This window comes from Erpetoichthys calabaricus, chromosome 7, assembly GCF_900747795.2.
Source record: "Erpetoichthys calabaricus chromosome 7, fErpCal1.3, whole genome shotgun sequence".
Lineage (NCBI taxonomy): Eukaryota > Metazoa > Chordata > Cladistia > Polypteriformes > Polypteridae > Erpetoichthys > Erpetoichthys calabaricus.
Genome location: NC_041400.2, coordinates 90,816,936 through 90,839,302, shown reverse-complemented (window position 1 = coordinate 90,839,302; position 22,367 = coordinate 90,816,936). Strand labels below are relative to the sequence as shown.

The 22,367-nt window shown below is 38.1% G+C and overlaps 1 protein-coding gene across 1 annotated transcript in view; it reads left to right on the top strand.

Moving 5' to 3' along the window:
* The window catches only part of focad (focadhesin), a 351,198-nt gene that overhangs the window by 184,961 nt on the left and 143,870 nt on the right, over positions 1–22,367 (top strand). The window contains 3 exon segments of the mRNA XM_051930168.1: positions 7,134–7,322; positions 7,420–7,541; positions 14,219–14,311. Of these exon segments, the coding sequence (XP_051786128.1) occupies positions 7,134–7,322; positions 7,420–7,541; positions 14,219–14,311 (404 nt within the window).

Sequence of the window (22,367 nt, the reverse complement as noted above, 5' to 3'; positions counted from 1 at the left end):
TGTTCAGATTTGTTGAATTGTTCCTGTGGAATATAACCTGCAGTGTTATAGCTTGCAACTTGCATCTGTTAGTGTACTTCTTGGTTTTAATGGCTCGACAACAGTCGTCCCTAAATCTGCTACTGTGATTCACTCCTTAATGCTACTGGATTCTTTCTCTGCGGCAGGGTATCAAGTGACCCCACTGTAGTAGTTCACTCTACTTCAGATACTGTGAGCTTGCATCCAATCTACCACGTTCAAGTATCCATAAAGCTCTTAGGGGACATCTCCCTGCAAACCCATCTTACCTGATGGCTAGAGCAATGAGCCAGACAGCAAAACAGGTGTTTTCAGTTTATTTATCAATTAACAGATCATTTATTATGGCAGAGCAGAAGCAAATAGGTGTAATAGATTACATGATACAACCTGACTCAGTCCATCATAATTGGTGATTTTCAGTCTCTCTAATTTGTCCTCAGGTGCCCCAGCCCTTGAAGTGAAGCAGTTGTATCTTGCTTACAGTTGTTTGTCTCCTTCTCCCAGGGGTCTGGATCACACCCACTTGCTGACCCTCTGCAGCTCTCTCTTGTCTCGTCTTTGCTTCATGCCTGTACCATTTGACTCCCAGCTTCAGTTTACTTGCAGTATTCTATGACTACTGTTTTGACGACTGTTCAGCAGTGGCAGTACTTTAAGTTTGTTGCAAGGCGAGGACTATAGCTCGTCATCTTTAAGAGACAAGATGTCATTGAGGGTCCTGGCAGCTGCCCATGAGTCCAGCATGTGTCTCATATATGCTTTGTTTAAAAGTATCTAAAAATGCCTCCGCTTTTAACACCTGTTTGATATAATTAAGCATAATCCAGACTTAGCAGTAATTGAATGAAAATGCATCCCTAGTTTAACAGCATATTATACCATCATTACCACAATCCCTCACAGAACACATAGTATGAAGTGCTTAAGAAATAGAACAAAATAAATAAGCACAAATTTGGAAGTACACGGAATATGCAGGAGACTATGATGTTGAGCCGTGGAGTAAGTAAAAATAATGCTATAAGTCAATGATATACAGTATTTTGTTTTTTATTCCTATTGGATGAAGAGAATCTCATCTGTTTGATGTCTCAAGTTTTATGTACTATTAAAGAATGGAAAGGCAGGGAGGACTCGTGATGTGAAGTTTGGCCTCCTTATTAGCTCAGAACCTTGAGTTTGAATCCCGTTCCCAGTCATTGTCTTTGTGGAGTTTCTTGTATACCGCAAATCTGCATGGAATTTCCTCTGGGTAGATTGGTTTCCTCCTAAATTCCAAATACATGCTTGCAGGTTAATTGATTAGTCTAAATTAGCCCAATGGGTATGTGAATATGTGCATAAATGGGTCCAAGATACACTGTTACTTCTTGCACAGTTGATTTCTGACTCGTGTGCCTCATGCAGCCTAGATACTCCAGCCCTATTGACACTGAATTGGTTTGGGTGACTTTGAGAATTTAATATAATTTCTTCTATTTTCTTAGTAAAAAGGCTTCTCAAGGTCACAACGTATTTCTGACACAGTAGGGCAGTTTGGAAAATTTTTGATCACTTGATATAGTAAATTTTTATGTGTACTTTTTTGGTGTGATAATCCAGGTGTTAAGTAATTTGATTCTTCTTTCTTAATAATTTGATAAGTTTGCTTATTGTATTTAAAGAAGTTTGTTCTGTTGATGGGCAAAGTATTTACTTGTGAGTTAAACTCAAGTTTAGATTTAAGATACTCTAAATATAAATATGTAAATTATGGACCAAAAATCTTAAATTTTCCTTTCATAATTATTCCCCTATCATCATTTTATGCCATAAAATATAATTTTACTATAATTAGACTGACCTTCCACTTCTGTTTCAAAGCATTATGTGCAAAGGAACTTAAGTATCTAGTCATTATGTAGGGTTGAAACATAATCTTGTAAATTTTATTTTAGAATGAACATGACATATTGAGCAACTCCTTTCAACACCATTGTAAAAAAGGAACGAAAAGAAAAGCCAGTTGGTTTCAATTTTTTATTTTTTACAAAACTGTAGATGTTTCTCATTCAAAATACTCATCTTAAGAATATTTGCTTGTCATGTCACTAACACTGTCAATTTCCTAATTTAACCTGACTTGTCACCCTTGCTAGCCTCAAGAAAGCTAAATTAAATACAGCACCAAGGTAATTGATTAGTCTCATATTTACACTCTTAACACATGTACAGAACATACATTTTTATTTCTGAACTTACGGTGTAATTGGATCAAATTTACAAAAATTAAAAATCAAGTTTTTTAGTTCAATTAGTCTTGAAAGAGCAACACATTTTATTGTGTTCCTATATTAAACCTATTAAGTGTGATATTTTTAAATTAAATGCACATTGCACTATTTGGAACCTAATCATAATTAAAATGTGCTGAAATGAATATGTACCTTGTTAATCACAAGTCTGTGGTCAACACTAAAAATATGATATAAGAATAGGAATGTAATACATCCATCCATCCATTTTCCAACCCGCTGAATCCGAATACAGGGTTCACGGCGGTCTGCTGGAGCCAATCCCAGCCAACACAGGGCACAAGGCAGGAACCAATCCAGGGCAGGGTGCCAATCCACCGCAGGACACACACCAAGCACACACTAGGCTAGGGCCAATTTAGAATCGCCAATCCACCTAACCTGCATGTCTTTGGACTGTGGGAGGAAACCGGAGCGCCCGGAGGAAACCCATGCAGACACGGGGAGAACATGCAAACTCCACACAGGGAGGACCCGGGAAGCGAACCAAGGTCTCCTAACTGCGAGGCAGCAGCGCTACCCACTGCGCCACCGTGCTGCCCGAATGTAATGCAGGGTGAGCCAAAAAAAAGTACTACATTTCAAATGTTTATTCTACAAAAATGCTACAAGATAAAATAAATGTCATCATGACACAAGAAAGGGTATACAAAATAAATTTTTTTCACTGTGTTTTAAAAATTATGTCTTCAAGGTGGTGGCCATCATTAGCGATACACTCTTCGAGACAATTTCTGAAGAGTCACATGAATCATTCAGCCATTTCAAGGGGAATAGCGGCGATTTCATGGCGAATAGCGTCCTTGAGGGTTTCAAGCTTTTGAGGTCATTATTTGTATACCTTCCACTTCAGATAGCCCCACGAGAAGAAATCACATGGCGCAAGATTAGGCGAACGTGAAGGCTACCTGACATCACCACGCAGGGAGATCAGCTTTCCCAGAAACATCTCCTGCAAAATTTGCATGGATCTCTGCACCATATGAGCTATTGCTCCATCCTGTTGAAACCAGGCAGCCACCACATTCATTTCTTCCAGTTGGGGCCACAAAAAGTTCTCTTAACATTTCAGTGTAACATTCTGAAGTGACAGTGACCGTCAATGGCCTACAATGCCAAATTCTGCAGCAGTGCACCAAACTGTAACATGCTTACTGTGCAGGGGTCTCTGATGAAGTTCCCGAAGGTTGGTTTTCACCTAATAGCAAAAGTTTTGCTTATTTACGCAACCATTCAAATGCAAATGTGCCTTGTCGCTGCACATGACAATGGCATCTCATCAAACGGTTTGCAGAATGTTCGTGCACAACTCTCTACGGCTCTCCCAGTCTCTTTCAGTGAGTTCCTGCACTACCATCATTTTGTATGGATGGAAATTAAGGTCCTTATGCAAATTCCTCCTCAAAGATTTGTTGGAAATGCCAAAGGCAGACGCATGTTTGTGCGCTGAATGTCTAGGAGACTGCAAAATTGATGCCCTTACAGCTTGGATATTTTCAGGCATTCGTACAGTTCAAGGATGGCCTGGAGATTTTCTGTTCAATGTTATACCCGTCTCTAAATTTAGCCACCCCCTGAAGAATTGTTTTCCGATTTGGGACGTCACCGTTAGGAGGAATGCTGAAATGTGTTCAGAAGGCACGTTACATAGTGATCACGGATTTGTTGTCTTTGACGAACGCTTTGACAATGAAAGCATGATGCGCACTGGACAAAGGCATGTTGCAGACTTAAAACGACCCCCACCCCAACCCGCTCGGCTATCTCTACCTCTTGCAATGACCTTAAGAAAAGTCGTACTTCGTTTTGACTCACCCCCTGTATGATGCTTTTAATTGAAATTGCTTATTTTACTCTTGTTCTGATTAAAAGTATACATTCACTAACTTTGGCTGCTATGTATAAATACATGGTTAATTTTAATTCTATTAGCTTTTATTTTCTAATTATTTTAGAACTTAATTATGCAAGCTTGTTGCTTGGGATTTTTCTATAAAATCATTTGCAGTTAGTAGAAGAATCAGTTGCAAAGTGAAAACGAAGATTTTATTTGTGATTATTCAAAAAAATTGCACACAGCTTTTAATCTTTTTATAGCTGACAGTTACACTTCCCAAAAATCAAAGCAAAGACTTTTATGTATACTGGGTACTCTTTTCCTTTATGTGTTTCATAAACAAACTCGCTTGTTATAATACCAGTTTGTGTACATGAGTTTGTGATGATTTGTCAGGACAGAAGTATTCACATTCTAGTTCCAACTGACAGCATACAAACTTGAACAGTTCTTGTAGTGTCTCTGTGAGAAATGTAGCTGCAGCTCTCTTAATCAACTGGTGGAATGTAACTACACCTCTCAAAGTATAAGCAGTATATTGATAACACTAAATTTGAGTTCCAGTAAGTAGTATTGATGCCCTCCTAGTTTTTTTTCTTTTGTGTATTCCTTTCTTCTTCTATAAATATTTACAAAATAACTAACACATTACTTTTTTTCCAAAGTGCAGGTTATTATTCTCCCCATATTCTAGTCCTTAATACATTTCAAGAAAATATTCTCATTTTGACAGTTTAATTAAAATGCTAAGAATGGTATACTCAATTTACATATCAATTAATTTTCATATTGCTTAAACATGCAGAGTACAACTATTTTTTCTGGTTTAAGTAGACTATACTTATAAAATAAAATAATAATAAAAAATACAGTAAAAGTGCAAAAAGCCTTAGTACATTTATTAATTTTGTTAAATCTCAGTGAACAACAGTCTGTCCAGCAGAATATGGAAGGAGCCAACCCTAAATGGGTTTTTATAGAAGCTTTTTAAATAAATGCATAGATAGATAAATACAATTTATTCACACACTTTAGTTTGAACACACACTGGAATGACTAAAAACGAACAAAGTTAAAAACACAGAAAAAATTCTTACTTGGCAGTTACAGTGAAACATTATGCAAGCATTTTGCTATAGATATAAAGGAGTCCCAGTAACGTTTGTTGACGTACTTCTGCTGAATAATCTATTGGCTGAAAGTTCTCCATGTCAGTGTGTCAAAGAAAGGTTGTGCAGCATTGTTCATAATGGCACACAGTTTATTTTAATTCTGGCTTTCAACGCTACTTTCAGGGGGCCCAGAGTGCGTCCCAAAAATGAGTCTGCCCTTATAGTTAGTTTGTTGATTTGGTAGGACTCTCGTGAATTGATTTTACCAGCCCATCACACCAGAACGTAGAAAATTGCACTGGCCATCAAAGAGTTGTAAAAGATGTGATGGATGTCATAACCCACATTAAAGGAATGCAGTCTTCTAGGAAAACGAGCCTACTCTGCACTTTCTTATATAGTTCCTCTGTGTTATGATACCAGTCTAATCTGTAATTGATTTGGACCTGCAAGTACTTCTAGGAGAACATGACCTTTACGTCCACTCCGTGAACAGTGACCAGACATTGAGACTCTTTGGTGTGGTTAAAGTCACTAACCAGTATGTTGGTTTTGCTGATATTAAGTTGAAGACAAATCTTTCTGCAGCATGAAGCAAAGTTCTCCATTTGACCCCTTGACCCCTTTATAAGAAAACAGTGCTAAACAAAATACCAGTAATTTACTCTCAAGACCATAGTCGTTTGTTTTCTGTAACACAAAATCCTGCACTATACTTATCAAGATTATTTTAAATATTTTGTGATAACTTATTTTCACCATATTTAGTAGGTTTCTCTCAGACCTTTTAATGTGTGGTTTTCTGTGACATTTTCGAAGAAAGTTATGTGCTTTCTTGGATTTTTGTAAATGTATAATCTGATTTATAATGTGTAGTTCTGTCTTGTATTAGTTATGTTAAGTAAAGCTATTTAGGCCCCAGTTAGCATTATCATTATTTCATAATTATCTTTGACCGTGTCATGAATGTTAGAAAATGTAACTGCAATAATCATATACCCACTCACAGATACAGATCTGAAGAGATGTTATGTAATCATTGTCACTGAAAACAGAGTTTATGAATGCGTGATGGTGAAAGCAAAACTATAGTACATTTAGCATCTGTGGAGAGTGGCTGGGGGTGGTACCCAGCCGGGACGCCCAGGAGGACTGGAGGAGGGCTTATGCCTCCACCAGACCACGAGAGGGCGAGCGCCCTGGTGGCTTTGGGGACCACGGGACCTGAGCTTGGAAGCTCAACCCTATAGGGGCCCGTGGACACCACCAGGGGGCGCCCGAATGCCTGAGGAGCCCTGGCCCTCAGCACTTCCGCCACACCTGGAAGTGCTGGGGGGAAGAAGACCAGGGACACCCGGAGTGCTTCCAGGTGCGCAGCCGGTACTTATTCCGCTCTGGGGAGTGCCGGCAGAAGCTAATCGGGAGGCACCTGGAGCACATCCGGGTGTGTATAAAAGAGGCTGCCTCTCTCCATTCGATGGCTGGAGTCAGGAGTGCAGAGGATAAAGTCTTGGTGGAGAGAAAGGGAAGCGGCCTGGTATGAGAGCCTGGACTTTGAGGGAGTTTTGGGGGTTGTGTGCACTGTTGTAAATATTAGTTGTGTAAATAAACGTGTGTTGGGTGATTTAAACATGTCTACCTGTCTGTGTCCGGGCCAGCTTCCACACATTGTAAACACGCATTGCTTGAAGAAAGGACTAAGAGGTGATTAATATCCGCTTTTTGCTGTTAATTCCACTAACCAAGTTATTTTACATGTATGCTTCTTTTTACTTATCATTTAATTTGACATTTTTTTGTTTTACTTTATTACTTAATTAGTTTTCACCAAGGTTGTGCACTTCATCTTCATCCATTCTGTTCCAGCGCTTGAACAGTTCCTAACATCCCTTGTTAAGAAAGAGTTGTTAGAAATGCCACGTGGAGTGTATCATTTGGCTCTGAAAGGAGAAATGTTCCGTTCAGACCATGGAAAAGCAGTTGCAGGAATCCCAGCATTTATGTTGAAAACATATGAAAAGAACAGACAACCAGGACTGAAATCTGGTCTTGCAGGTAAATAAAAAAAAATCCTCATCTCTTTAAAATGATTATATCTAAAAATAAAAAGTATATATTGTATTTAATATTTTTATTATTTTCTACATTACAGCTGGATTATTACTCAGCTATGATCTTCCCATTCAGACTGACAGGGATGGAAAACCAATTGCACGCTTTCTAATGAGTAGAGGACGCAGTTACCAGCAGATGTTAGCAGCTCTCATTCACGAGGTACTTGCTTGTCTTGTTAGAGTATTTTTTAAGAACTAATCTTATCAAGTTCTATGAATGCACGTATTTCTTAAGTGTATACTTAAATTCTTAGAAAAGATCATAATGTATGACAATATAAGATTCAATCTCTTTGGAAAGTTGTTCTTTTATGAATCGCATTCTGTTAATTTATTGTTTTTGTTTTATTTTTGTTTTTTTATTGTTTCCAAATAAATTGCATTTTGGTTAGCCTATTCCAGCTAAGCCATTCAGACTTACCAGTTACAATATGCTCTAGAAGAGTAAGATGCTCACTGATAACTTGCTTCCTTGTCAGATGCTACAATTGTACAATGCTCCCAATTGCTGTATAACATGTTCATATCTATCAAATGTCAATATATTTTTTGTCTTTACATTAAGTTATTACTTTATCTTGTATGTGTTATGTGTTGTGATTTCCTGCCATACCAAAGCACAAAAAAGGAAACGTTCCTCCAAAAACCAACACAAAAGGCCAGAACCGCATTTAATTCAGATCTGTGCCCTTGGAACTGTCTTCACCTCAGCCAGCCTCACTTCTACTCAAATGGCTGGCTTTGACACGCATTGGCCCAGAAATAGGACTAAGGCTGTTAAAGAAGACGTTTACCAAAAAGGATAAGAGGAAAACTGTAAAACTTAATGTTTAACACAAATCTAAGCAAAGTACTTTTTATAATCAAAGACTATCTTATAAAAAGCACAAGAGGTATGGCAGGAAAGCAAGGTGAATAAAATCAAGAAAAACAATCCAGAAACAGTACCATTAACAAAGTAGGGGCCTAAAAGCCAGGAAAAAACAAAGATCAAATAAGTGCAGCAAGAACACAAACAGGAAGTGAAAAGCCAACAACAATGCTGAATCAGCTTAAATATTTACTGATGTTAGAACCCCGGCTTCATGATTAGGTGGCCCTGCCTCCATGTAGGCTCCACATAAAGGAGACAGAGTAGATAACTGAATACTACATATATAAGTAATATTATGCAAAATACAAAATAAGCAATAAACACTGCAATATCAAAACATTATATTTTTACATAAATACAGAATCACCTGAAAGGTTAACTTAAAAAAAAAAAAAAAAAAAGGGCAAGACAACAACCCTGGGAGATGCATAACATTACAAATGCATGGGTAAAGGGACGTTTGCTCACTCTTTGAAATTTGTAAATGTGTGCATTCTAATAAGCATGTTCAACCCCCAACTCTTTCAGTTACCAGCAAAAGAGCCATATTTTTGACCACTGTGACCTTCAGTTGGATTATTTAGATCTCAGGATGTCAAGGCATTTTATATTAGATAGTTCTGTATTATCTGTTGTAGCAGTAGAGGCGTGTGTCCACCTCTTGAACCCTCAGGTACCACTCCAAACACCAGGTGAAAGTACAAGACTCTTTTATTTTCTTCTTATACAGTGCACCAATCACCCTCCACTCCACACTACTCATATAAACAATAAACTCACAATAATACTCTCCTCCTTCTCCCAGACACTTAGCCACCCTACGTCCCAGCTCAGCTCAGTGTCTGGGCTTTCCCAGAGTCCTTTTATACACCCTGACCCGGAGGTGTTCCTGCCCAACAGTCCACAGTTCCTTATTCCTTCCGGGTCAGGGTAAAAGTCCTTTTCTTCAACCTGGAAGAACGTCATCTCTCCTGCTCACGTGACCAGGAGGTACTTCCAGGTTATAGGGCACAAATGAGTCCACGGGCTTCCCGACAGCGACTCCTAGTGGTCCCCAAGGTATCCAGCAGGGCTGTGTATAAAAACTACATAGTCCATGAGGCCCTGCTGGAACTCGGGGCACGTCCATGCTGTTGGGAGAGCTCCTCCTGGCAGCCTGGGGGTGAGGGCCGGAATATGAAGCCGGCCATCAATCATACTATAATGATTCAAATTGCTGCTCTTTAAACAATTTGCTTAAGTGTAAACCTGCAGGTAATGCACCTCCAGAAATGTGATTGGTAAAAGGTTATAAAGAGAATGCAGACCATGCACAAACAGGCGAGATTTCCTACACAGTAGTCCAGAGTAGGACCATCTTTCTTATTTGTTGTAATGCAGTTAGAGTATGCATTATCATAACTCCTTCAGTATATTGTTTATACTTGCATCTTCAAATTTCAAAACTGCTGGTGTCACTCATTATAGCAATACAAACAGCAGAACAAGGCATTTTCTTTTACTTCTGCTGTATTAGCTTTTAAATGTACGTTAAACATTGTCTGGTCTGTGTTGCAAAGTGCCTGAGCTGTGCTTTTGAATTGAAGAAAGGATTCTTGATCAATGAATGAGGGGGAGAGGTGGATCTTTAATTCAAAAGCACAGTTTTATGGGAAAGCATCTTTTCTAGCTGCGTGAGAATGTTTTTTTCTTTTCTCCATGGATGTTTTTTTAACATCATTTGCAGTTGTCCAGCATTGATTCTCTTGAATCAGTGTCTTTGTCATGTGCTTTCTCTGTGAATATGTGAGATTAATTTTTTTTCTTAGCCATCACTACAAAGTGTATGGGGTAAATAACATAAAAAAATTTAGTTTTTGGGAAGAGTAGTCCTTTAGGGAGAATTGGAAAAAAAATACTTTGCTTTCTAAACTGCTAAAATACTTGTACCTGCTAAATTAATTCAAATTTTATATTTCTTTTAAATTATTTTTCATCAGGTGTTCATATGTCATACAAACTGATGTTATCTGTCAATTGTCTATGTGGATTTTTAATATCTGAGTAAAATCATATACTGTTAACATAAAGAAAAATGAGTACACAGTATTCTCATATACTGCCTATTATTAAAGAAACTAAACAGTTTTTGAGTCCCCTAATATTTCTTCATTTATATAATTATTGTTAATTATTTTTCTTTGAAGTTAGACATAAAATCAAACAGGTTTAGTTTAAGAATGTTTCTTTTGTGTCTTATATATCTATTTTATAGAAGTTGTTAGCCATATAATTTCTTTAATTACCAAAATAAAAAATGAATGCCATAAATCATGCTGCATGATTTAAGACTCTTATTCCAGTTAATCATCAGTTTTATTAAAACAGTTGTGACCACGGTTGCCTCCTGTCTTGTGTGCTAGAGTGAAGCCTTAAAGCTGTTCCTGCCTATTCAACAATAAAGTTATTTTTCCCTGGAAGCTAGGTCTCACCTTCCTTTCTCTTGTGCAATTCTGCAACCCATGCTTGACATGAGTTGCACAGATGGATCCTCAACAGCCTCAGGATGTCCCCCTTCTACCTGACCTGGAAGATATGCCTGCGAAGGCTGTAGCCCCTGCCCGTCCCAGGCGTGTGCTTGTGAAGATGGCTCATTCAGATGACCCTGAATGTTTCTTCTTTTGCTTTAAACTCATGGTCATGTTGATGCGCTGTAACAAGTGAGATTGTGCTGCCATCATAGCCCCTTTTTTCACCAGGGATGGTCTGCAGGTTATGCAAAACATCCCTCTTGAGAGACTTGATGATTATGATTTCCTGAAGCAGCAAGTTCTTCTTTGTACTGCTATGAGCTCTTTGGCCAAAGGGCATAAGTTCTGACTGTGGCAGATCGATCCTAATCGCCCTATCCAGAGGCAGGTGCTGGACTTGCTGAACCTTATCCAAAGCTGGTTTCGTAGGGACTCCTGCGAGCACATTATTGAAAAGCTAGCTATTGACGTAGTGTTGTCTGGGATAAGCTATGAAACTCTGTGATGAAATGCTCCAATGTTTGAATGCTACTACCACACTTCTTTCAAAGCCATTTCATTTAGCATTTCCCATTTTTGCAGTGAATTGCACACATGATACGTAAGTATCTCTCACCCTGCATTAAATGGTAGTATCCATATATTAGAGCATTAGAAAGATTTGCACAAGAAATGACCAATTCAGGCCAACAAAGCCCACCAGTCTTATTTATTTAATTCCTCCAAAATATATTAAAGTCTAGTTTTGAGGGACCCTTCAGTCCCACTGTCTACCACACTACTTGGTAACTTATTCCTTGTGTCGATAGTTCTCTGTGTGAAGAAAAACATCCTAACATTTTTGTTCGAAATTTACCCTTAACAAGTTTCCAACTCTTTCCCTGTGTTCTTGTTGAAATCATTTTAAAGTAACAGTCTCAATCAATGTACTGATTCCCTTCATAATTCTAAACATGTCCATTATGTCACCTCTTAACCTCCTTCTGCTTAAACTGAAAAGGCTCAACTCATTTAGTCTTTTCTTACAACGCATCCTCTGCAGTCCTGGAATCAGCCTAGCCACTCTGGACTTTTTCTAGCACTTCTATGCCTTTTTTCTAGCCTGGAGACCAAAACTACACACAGTACTCCTCCAGACAATTACCTTATATTGCCTTACCATTGTGTTATAACGCTTGAGCATAACCTACTTTAGCTTATACTCTATACATTGTGCCATGTAACATAACATTCTGTTAGCCTACTTAATGGCTTCTGAACACTGTCTCTAAGTTCATAATGATGAGTTCACTTCAACTCCTGAATTCTTTTCATAACGTGTACTTTTCAATTTTCAGACCTCCCATTGTGTGTTCAAATCTAACATTTTATTTCCTACATTTCATACTTTATAATTACTTACATTAAATTTCTTCTGCCACAAATCTACCCAAGCCTGTATGCTGTCCCAAGTCCCTCTGTAAGATTTAACAGATTCAAGATTATCTGACAATTCTCCTACCTTAATATAATATGCATACTTAACTAGCTTTTTATTTATATTCCTGTCCAAATCATTTATATATATTAAATATAACACTAACCCCTGAGGGACACCACTCTTAAATTTACTGAAATTCTAATAAGGTTGCTTCCACAATAACCCTTTGCTTCCTGTGTTTTAGCCAATTCTACACCAGTCTACACACTATACCTGAAATCACATCTCTTTTAGTTTGATGCCCAATCTCTCCCGTGGTATGCAATCAAATACTGTCTGAAAACCAAGATAAATAATATCACATGCACCACCAAGGTTGCCAGATATGTGTTTCTCATGCCAACTTGAACTAGCCGCAAAACTCTAAAGGGATCTAACCTGATTGTTGAAAGCATCATTCATTGGGCTGATCCATAACTCCATTAGGTGAGTTTTCAGCTGTCATTGGGCTGGTAATATTCCAAGACCTGGCAACCTTGTGCACCACTCTGAATGTATCTTTTTGTTGTTTCTTTATAGAATTCCAGCATGTTTGTAAAAAACACAACCTTCCTCGTTTGAACCCATCCTGACTGTTTAGTAAAACTCTAGTTCTTGCTCTGTGTTGCTAAATGTTATCCTTAATAATTCCTTCTATTAATTTACCTGTGATGCCTGTTAAGCTTACTGCCCGACAGTTACTTAGGTCTGCCCAATCACCCTTTTTATATAATAGGATAATATGGGAAAATATATATAATACATTTTCCAGTCCTTCAGAATTTCCCCAATGTGTAGTGACTTCCTACAGATATGCATCAAGGGTTTATATATGTATTCACTAACTTCCATAATTGACAAGGATGAATATCTGATCCTGGTGTTTTGTTTTGATTTTAGCCTTTTTAATCTGAGCGGTACTTCTCCCTGTACAATTTACAGATTTCTCAGTACCTGTTTAGTAGTCCCTGTTGCCGCTGGGAGGCAATATAAGAGACTGTCCTTGATTGGGCAGTTAATTACTAAGTGGAAAGGGTAGATATACCTTATTAAGTGTACTGAAAAAGATAATGCGTGTATGATAAATTTTGTGTATAGAAAACATGGCATGTTAAAACATAACTACTACTTGTTTTTTAGTTTTCTATCAAAACAGCAGAGCACTCAAAATATTTAAGGTCATACTTGTTCATCTTAGTTGGATAATTTTGGGTTCTTTGCTAAACTTTTTTTTAGAAACATTTGTGTAAAATATGCTAGATTATATCTGGATGAATCCTTCCAAGGTGAGAGATATTCCAGTCTTCAGGAGACATATTTAGCATTCAATCACCATTAGCAGCACAAAAGGAGGTCTTAAATTGTCATTTTCTTTCTTGTGACATAGGAGGCAGACAGACTAATTCACATACTTCTTTTTGTCAGTGTGCAGAAGCCATTTCAGAAAACTCGTAGACATGATGTCATGCTGGTATTCATGACCTCTGATCTGTTTTACAAAATTCAAAGAAAAGACCTATGTTGAAAAAAAGAAAATCTCTGTTCTGTTTGGTCACGCAAGACAAATTTTTTTTTCTTTTAATCTCAAGGGATGCAGAGTGGCCCCTTAAGTATATCCTTTTTATTAATACATCCTCTTTTTAATTCAAGGCATTATTTTGCTGTTCTTCAAAGTCTCAAGGCTTTCACAAAGCTAAATGCAATGTGTATGTAAAGATTTGACACAGTTCTTGTAATCCAGTAGTGCTGAACAAAGTCTGTTATGTAACAGATGGCATTATCAAAAACAATCTCCTAGGGTGTTTTTAGTAACATTTTATAAAGATTTGAATACATTTTATTGATGTTTTTGACTTTTGCATTGGATTTTCCTCAAGACCTCAGATACATGATATTGCCTTTCTAAATGAAGTAGCACAAATGATTAATTTCATTAGATAAGAAAAAGTATAACGGTACAGACATTTTCTAGAGCACTCTTGTTGTTTTCTTAGGTCAATATCCAACCGTCTGAATGGCACCGTTCTATCCTGTTGCCTCAGGGATGGAGTGGATTCATGGGCCGAGCTTATACCGCTGTATTCCAGGTAAGAGCCTAATATGGCTATTACAGGTCATGCTGCTTATTTTCAAGTATATAGTTTAACTGTTACTGAAATGGTGTCTGTTTCATTCTGTAATTTGTGAAAACAATACATTTAAAAAACAAAAATTACACTTGAATTTTCTATAAGAATACATCTTCAGCTGCAATTTTCTTCAAATACAAAAGAAATTATTTTGTGCACTGTAATATTTTATATCCTTTAGTATTACCTTACTAGCAAAGTATAGTTTGTCATAAATGCAGTATATACCAAGCACAGGTGAATATCTTAACCACCTCATCTGAATTAATAAACTCAGTTGCTTGCATAATGGTGTCATGCATTTGGGTCTGTAAATGTAAATAATTACATTTATTGTGGTTTACACATTTTTCCCTACAAAAAAACATATCCAAACCATATTGTCATTAGAAAACTGGTTTTCCCATAGTTGACTGTGGCACAGATACATGTTAATGTGTCTGGTAATATGCAAGACAGATTTGACATCAGGTCCATTGTTTATTGCAGCAAAGTCACCACTGAATGTGGACAAAAGAAACATCATGAAAGACTTACGCCAAAGCTTAAAAATGTAAATGTAAATGTAAAGCTTATGCCAAAGGTTGCCAGGCTTACTGAAAGTAATATGAGCGGCTCATTAGTCGGTATAATAAAATTGTGTTATCAAAGAAAAAAAAATCTGAACCACTGATTTGAACACTAGGACTGTGGACCAACTGTATAATATTGGCTGATATATAATTTCTATCTTTAGGGTGTATCATCAGCTATTGTTAAATTATATAGGGAAACATACAAAAGCAGACCATTATACATATAGATTGAGTGATTTGAAAGTACAAAGTTTAATTATCAAGAGAGAAAAATTGAAAGTTAAGTGTAAGTAGTCTAGGAATGCAGTTAGTCCCATGACAGCTGACTGGGGCAGTACAGCTGTAGATATCCAAGAGTACAGCAGAGTTGTAAGGAGTCGAAGCAGTTCCAGTTCAGATTGGGAGCACTTTGGGAAGGCAACTAAGGCAAGTTGTGGGTAAATGAAGCTAGGAATGTCATCTGAATTAACAGCTATATTAACAGAGTTTAACAGCCTCTTTGTACTGAATTTTGTACTGCTCTTTTAAGTGATGAAAAAGATTGGTAGTACTCCCACTTTTTGACATTACCTCCTTTCGGCATTCCCTCTAGATTATGTGATTCTGCTGCTCATCTGACCTGTGATATCTAAACCACTTCCAAATATTTGATTCATTGTTTTTCTTTTTACATATAGTTGTCTTCAGTTGTAACGTGTGTGTCATGCCCCTCCATGTTGTGATATAGTTATTTGTGAGCATGAGTGTGGGTGGGGCTTCTGGCAGTGCACAGTAGTGAAGCCTGGACCAGGCAGTGAGAGATTAGAAAAAAGGGTTTCCGCAAGATTAAAACAAAAGTTTATTTAAACGTTTTATAAACAATACTGCCTCAGTCCATGTCCCGCTCTGTTTATATCCTAGTATATTTTAAAATCTCGATGTATTGCCAAGCCCTACTTATGAATCACTTTATTCAGAAAAAAATAAAACATTACAATATTCTGCTTGATACTAATGAGTAAATTATGTTTACATATTAGAAATAGCCCTATTTTTGAAATATATGTATCCTGGTTGATAAGTAACAGGTCAAACCATTTGCAAAGGTAAAATCTAAATATTGTGAAAAGCTTAAATTTAAGTAAAAATTTAAATTTTAGCCCCTTGAATTAATATACCCCATGACCCTGTAGTTAGGATATAGCGGGTTGGATAATAATGGATGGATGGATGGATGGATGGATGAATTAATATATTTGTCAATATATTCTTGATATTTGTGAATTTAACTTTTATAAAAGGAAATTTTTTTTTACTCATTTATCACTAAAATACTTCGATGAAGATATATCGTTGAGTATAATTGATAAGTTCAGTGTCTTCAGGGTACACATAGAAGTTAATGTATTTCATAATGGGAAATTGTAAATATATATATTTATTTTTATTTTAAAATCTTAGGGTCAGAATGTTTAAGTATAGAGAGGAGTGTGTAAACTAAAAAAATTAATTAAAAATAAATTTGAAGTTAAACAACTAAGAATAGCGCCTAACAGACCAGCTAACCTTTGTCAAAATTTTAAGTATAATAACTGTATGTGAGTGGAGAGCTTTTAAGTAAGGATTTAGAGGAGGGCAAAATTAGGAGACCAGTCAAAGAAAAATCAAAGTTAATCTCATAGAAGAGCAAACAGCAGGCAGTTGAGAAGTACAATATTACACAAGCTTAGGGGGTCTGAAAGTGAAAAAAAAAAAACTGTAGCAGTTCTTTAATTTTTTTGGTTTACATTTTTTTTAGTTTTAGCATTTAAATTAAATTGTTTAATTTTAATTCAAAAATTTGAGCAATTTTAGTAATCTAAAGTCAAATTTTAATAACGGGCCTGTGCAATGCACATCCTATTGGATATTGGAGTTTTCAGAGGATAGCTTATGAGGGTACATCTGCAGGAGACGACTGCTGGTCCAGCACCTTGAGATCAGTCTCTTTGAACTAGAGAAGGAGTTGGCTGGTCTGCGTTGTAGTAGATTATTGGCAGAAATGGCCAAGGTGTCCCTTAGAAAGATAGTGAGCGTCACTAAGGTGGCTGGGAGGAGATTCCAGACTAGGCAGGTTAGGTGGGACACGGTCACAAGCTTCAAGGTAAAGGGTGCACACTGTCCGTCGGCATCAAACTCAGAATTGGAAGTGTCAAACCATTTTTCAGGTGCTTGTGGAGATGGATGGTATCTCTGAAGATTCTGAGGTGGTAAGCAGGCATGAGGAGCCCCAACAGGCCACCTCAAATCCAGTTCCCAAAAAGAGAGAGGTAGTGATAGTTGGGGACTAGGAAATTAGGGGGTAGAAACATAGGTTTGCTCCAGACACACAGAGTCTCGCATGATGTATTGCCTTACGGGTGCACAGGTATAAGACCCCCCTGGAAAGTTTGATAGGCTCGTGGGCAGGGTGTGGGTGGATCTATTTGTCATTGTTCATGTTGGAGCAAATGATATACACAAGGGTAGTCTGTCATTTTTGCAATCCAAATTTAAAGAGTTAGATACCAGGCTAAAGAGCAGTACTGCCTGCAGACAGTGTGGTACTTGTGAGACTTGCCCGGACACCATCAGACCGACACTGCATCTTTATGCAAAACACCTTTTATTTTCGTCCACACAACACAAATATAATCTCAGTCCCGCACAACTCACAGTGCTCTAGCCCCAGTCTCCCTTCTCCTGGGCCTTTTCTCACCTTGTCCCTGGGCCACCTCTATTTTCTCTCCAGGAGCTTCGTCCTGCTCCTGCTCCCGACTCCAGCTCATTGATAGGAGGGAGGCGGCCCCATTTATAGTCACCCGGATGTGCTCCAGGTGGTTCCCGGCAATCTTCCTTTGACACGCCCCTGTGTGGCGGAAGTGCCGGCTGTCTTTCCGGAAGCACTCCGGCTGTCTCTTTTTCCTTCTTCCCCCCAGCCCTTCCTAGTGTGGCGGAAGTGCTGAGGTCCCAAGTCCTCCAGGCATGAGGACGCTCCCTGGCGGTCCGGAGGAGGCATGAGCCCTCCTCCTGTCCTTCTGGGCGTCCCGGCTGGGTACCACCCCCAGCCGCGTGCCACATACTCTAGGTAAGACTGAGATTAGAAGGTTTAACTTGTGGCTTAGATCTTTGTGTGTGGTAGAAGGGTATAAGTTTTTTGGGCACTGGAACTCCTTTTGGTACAGATGGGACCTATTCGTTACATTTGAACTGGACAGGCACCAATGTGTTGAGGAGGTGTATGAGTAGGTTAGTCAAGTATTGTTTAAACTAGAGTATTCAAGGGCATGGAGTATAGGACAGGTAGGGTTTAGAACTGTACCTGAAGGAACAAAGAATAGTGTAAAAATAAAAAAGGCACAGCAATATAAAAATTCTAACCCAACTTTTAAATGCAAAAGTAAAATGAATACAGTAATCCCTCGCTATATTGCGCTTCGCCTTTCGCGGCTTCACTCCATCGCGGATTTTACATGTAAGCATATTTAAATATATATCGCAGATTTTTCGCTGCTTCGCGGGTTTCTGCGGACAATGGGTCTTTTAATTTCTGGTACATTGCTTCCTCAGTTGGTTTGCCCAGTTGATTTCATACAAGGGACGCTATTGGCAGATGGCTGAGAAGCTACCCAGCTTACATTTCTCTTTCTCTTGCGCTGACTTTCTCTGATCCTGACGTAGGGGGATTGAGCAGGGGGGCTGTTCCCACACCTAGACGATACGGATGCTAGTCTAAAAATGCTGAAAGATTATCTTCACGTTGCTATCTTTTGTGCAGCTGCTTCCTGAAATGACATGCTGCACCGTGCTTCGCATACTTAAAAGCTCGAAGGGCACGTATTGATTTTTGCTTGCTTGTTTTTCTCTGTCTCTCTCTCTCTTTCTGTGCTCTTGACGGAGGGGGGTGTGAGCTGCCGCCTTCAACAGCTTTGTGCCGCGGTGCTTCGCATACTTAAAAGCCAAACAGCCCTATTGATTTTCCTCTGCCTTTATGACAGTCTCTGCTCCTGACTCCTTTGAAGAGGAAGATATGTTTGCATTCTTTTAATTGTGAGACGGAACTGTCATCTCTGTCTTGTCATGGAGCACAGTTTAAACTTTTGAAAAAGAGACAAATGTTTGTTTGCAGTGTTTGAATAACGTTCCTGTCTCTCTACAACCTCCTGTGTTTCTGCGCAAATCTGTGACCAAAGCATGACAATATAAAAATAACCATATAAACATATGGTTTCTACTTCGCGGATTTTCTTATTTCGCGGGTGGCTCTGGAACGCAACCCCCGCGATGGAGGAGGGATTACTGTAACACAATAAGAACAGCTTGCCTTAATGATAGAAGTATCAAAATTAAAACAAGTGAGATGGAGTTATATGTAGCAAAGCATAAATATGATGTTATAGCAATAACAGATACCTGACTAAATAAAAAAGATGGGGATGAATATAACATAGAAGGATGAACATTTTTAGGAAGGATAGACAGAGCAGAAAAGGAGGTGCAAGGTTGCTGTTTTTGTGAAACGGAATTTAATTACAGGTCCTCTTCAGTTGGACGGTGAGCCCCATTTTTAGTGAGGACTTGGAAAGCATTAGGGAAAGAGGCTTTATTTTAAGAGTGTTTTGGAAAGCCCAGTGCAGACGGTACTTTCAATGCACATCTCTTTAATAACAGTGTGTTTAACTACCTGAATATTAACTGGGATAACCTTGCAAATAGCAGAGCACAAGAGCAGAAGTTTTTAGAAGTTATCAGTGACTATTTTAATTTTATTGGAGGAAAATTGCATTCCATACAATCAAGTTGAAGTCTTCATAAACTGCATGGCACCTTTTATTTTTCCTTCACATAGGATAACTCAGTCTATGTTACAGAGTTTGCACACAGGACTCACACAATATGCCCAAAAATTCAGATTCTCTTTCTGAGTAAATATTCATGTTGTTTTAGAGTTCATAATTTTTCTGTGAATGTAATTTTGTGGGCATTTTTTTTAGAATAAGTTTTGATTTGTAAACGCTGGAAGTATAACATGAAAAGTGTTAAGTGAGTAATCTGAATTGAATTTTATTGGTTTAAATAATGTATGAAAGATTTTGCATTATTTGAATAAATCATCTTTTTCAAGATGATCATCTTTTTCAAGATGCAATAGTATTAAAATAGTGCCTTATGATATTTTTGGAGGAAACGCATACTTCAAGATAGAAAAAAATGGAGTTTTGTATTTTCTGAAACAAAATTAATGTGAGAACTCACAAAGACAGATGGAGAATGTGCCAGCTCCACAAACTTATTGAGATCTGTAAATTGATCTCTTTTGAGTTATTTGTGTCAAAAAGACTGATACCAGGGCTGGTTGATGCTGCACAATAGTCCTTGATAATCCTGAACAGTACTGATTAAATTTGATAATGGATGGATTCATGAACAAATGGATGATATCTGGTCATCTACTTCATGAAGCATACAAATGCTCATCTGCTTAACCACTTGTTTTTTTTTTGTTTCATGAATGATCAGTCAGTTCTTTTTTAACATACAACCATTTTCTTCAAAATAAATGCAAAGAAAACAAAAGGAAAATAGAAATACAAACAGAAAACAGAAAAACAAAGAAAAAGAAGATTCAGCACCCCACCCAGAAGTACTACTTTTTTCTGACATAACAATGTTATCCTCATTAATATCTTCAAAGTGTTATTTTATTACTTTATGTAGTCTTAATTTGACTTAGAAAATATATTTATACATGGTGTCACAGGTGGCTGGGGGGGGGGGTGCGACCCGGCCAGGAGCCCCGGAGGAGGGTTTACGCCTTCCCCAGACCACGTGGGGGTGACCGCCCTGGTGGCTTTGGGGATCACGGGTACAGAGCTTTGAAGCTCAACCCTGTAGGGGCCCGTGGTCACTGCCAGGGGACGCCCCAATGCCTTGAGAGCCCTGGACCTCAGCACTTCCGCCACACCTGGAAGTGCTGGGGGGAAGAGGATCGGGGACACCCGGAGTGTTTCCGGGTATGCAGCCAGCACTTCCACCACACTGGGGAGTGCCGGCGGAAGATTGTCGGGAGGCACCTGGAGCACATCCGGGTGATTATAAAAGGGGCTGCCTCCCTCCATTCAGGGGCTGGAGTCGGGCGGACGAGAAGACAAGGTCTTGGAGGAGAGGCAAAGAGGCGGCCTGAAGAGAGTGAGGCATTTGATGGTTGGCCTGGACTTTTGGGGACTTTGGGGTTGTGTGTCACATTTGTAAATAATGTTTAATAAACGTGTGTTGGGTGACTTCAATGTGTCTGCCTGTCTGTGTCCGGGTCATCTTCCACAATGGACATAATAATGCCTGTTTTCTTTAAAGATATTCTCATTTATTTTCTTATGTTCCCAAAGTTACCACTCAAATCTAAAACAGGCCTTTGATTTTTGTGGAAATTCTTAAACAGTGCTAACATTTTGTATCTGTTTGCTCTTCTGTTAACTATAATTTTTTCATGGCTGTTTCTGACTCTGTGCTGTTGTGAAATGCTCCACTTCCCTAGGTGTTCAGTAGGCAAGTAAGGCACGTCACTTTTAATGTATCTACATGAGTTGTGCAGTATATGAATAAATAAATGTTTTTATACACTGTATCTTTTTAGCTTAAGTAACAAAAGCATTCACTCCTTAGCTTTAATTCATAATGTGTACCTGTTTTCATTTTAAATCTTTTAAATAGAGAAATGGAAAAAAAATAGAAACCTACAAACATCATTTATCTAGAGTGGCTACCTTTTCAACCAAAAATTGTTTATCAGTTATTGCAGGCTTTGTCATTGAGTGTGCTGCCTTTGTGGATAAAAAATTAGGTTGGAATTGGTTAGTAATTTAACAAATCTGCCTTCACTCAAATGCCGGGTGAACGAACATCTTGACCTTGTGTTTTGAGTTAATCTGATAGGAACTTTTATCACATATGATTCTGAAATACTTAGCCATTCTTTAAGTTCATGTGCTCAAAATTAGGCCTGAAAAATGTTTGTTTTAAAAATCAATTTAGTTTCATGTGTTTACGAAGTATGTGTCTAGTCTTTATTCATGCATTCTCATAAACGTATTTTAATAGGAAGATGGATCGTATCCTGGTATAAAATTTATGCATGTGTAAATACTTTATAGTTCACAGTTTCTACCAGCTATGTTCCCTCCTTCAACTCCATACCCAAATCAGCCTTTGTTAAATTTTGGGTTATCAAACTCTTAATTCTGGGTGATTGTGTGTGTCCTGCAGTAATCTGCTGTTCTGCAAAGGGTTGTTAGTGCTTGTGCTTTTTGTGCTCAAAATAGCCTCATCTTCCTGATAGATTTCAAACTAAATTTCGAGGATGATCTAGCATTCTTTGACAATATTACATACTTATTTTTTGATTAAAAAATGCAAAAGTGTAACTTAATGTTGGGACATTTTGG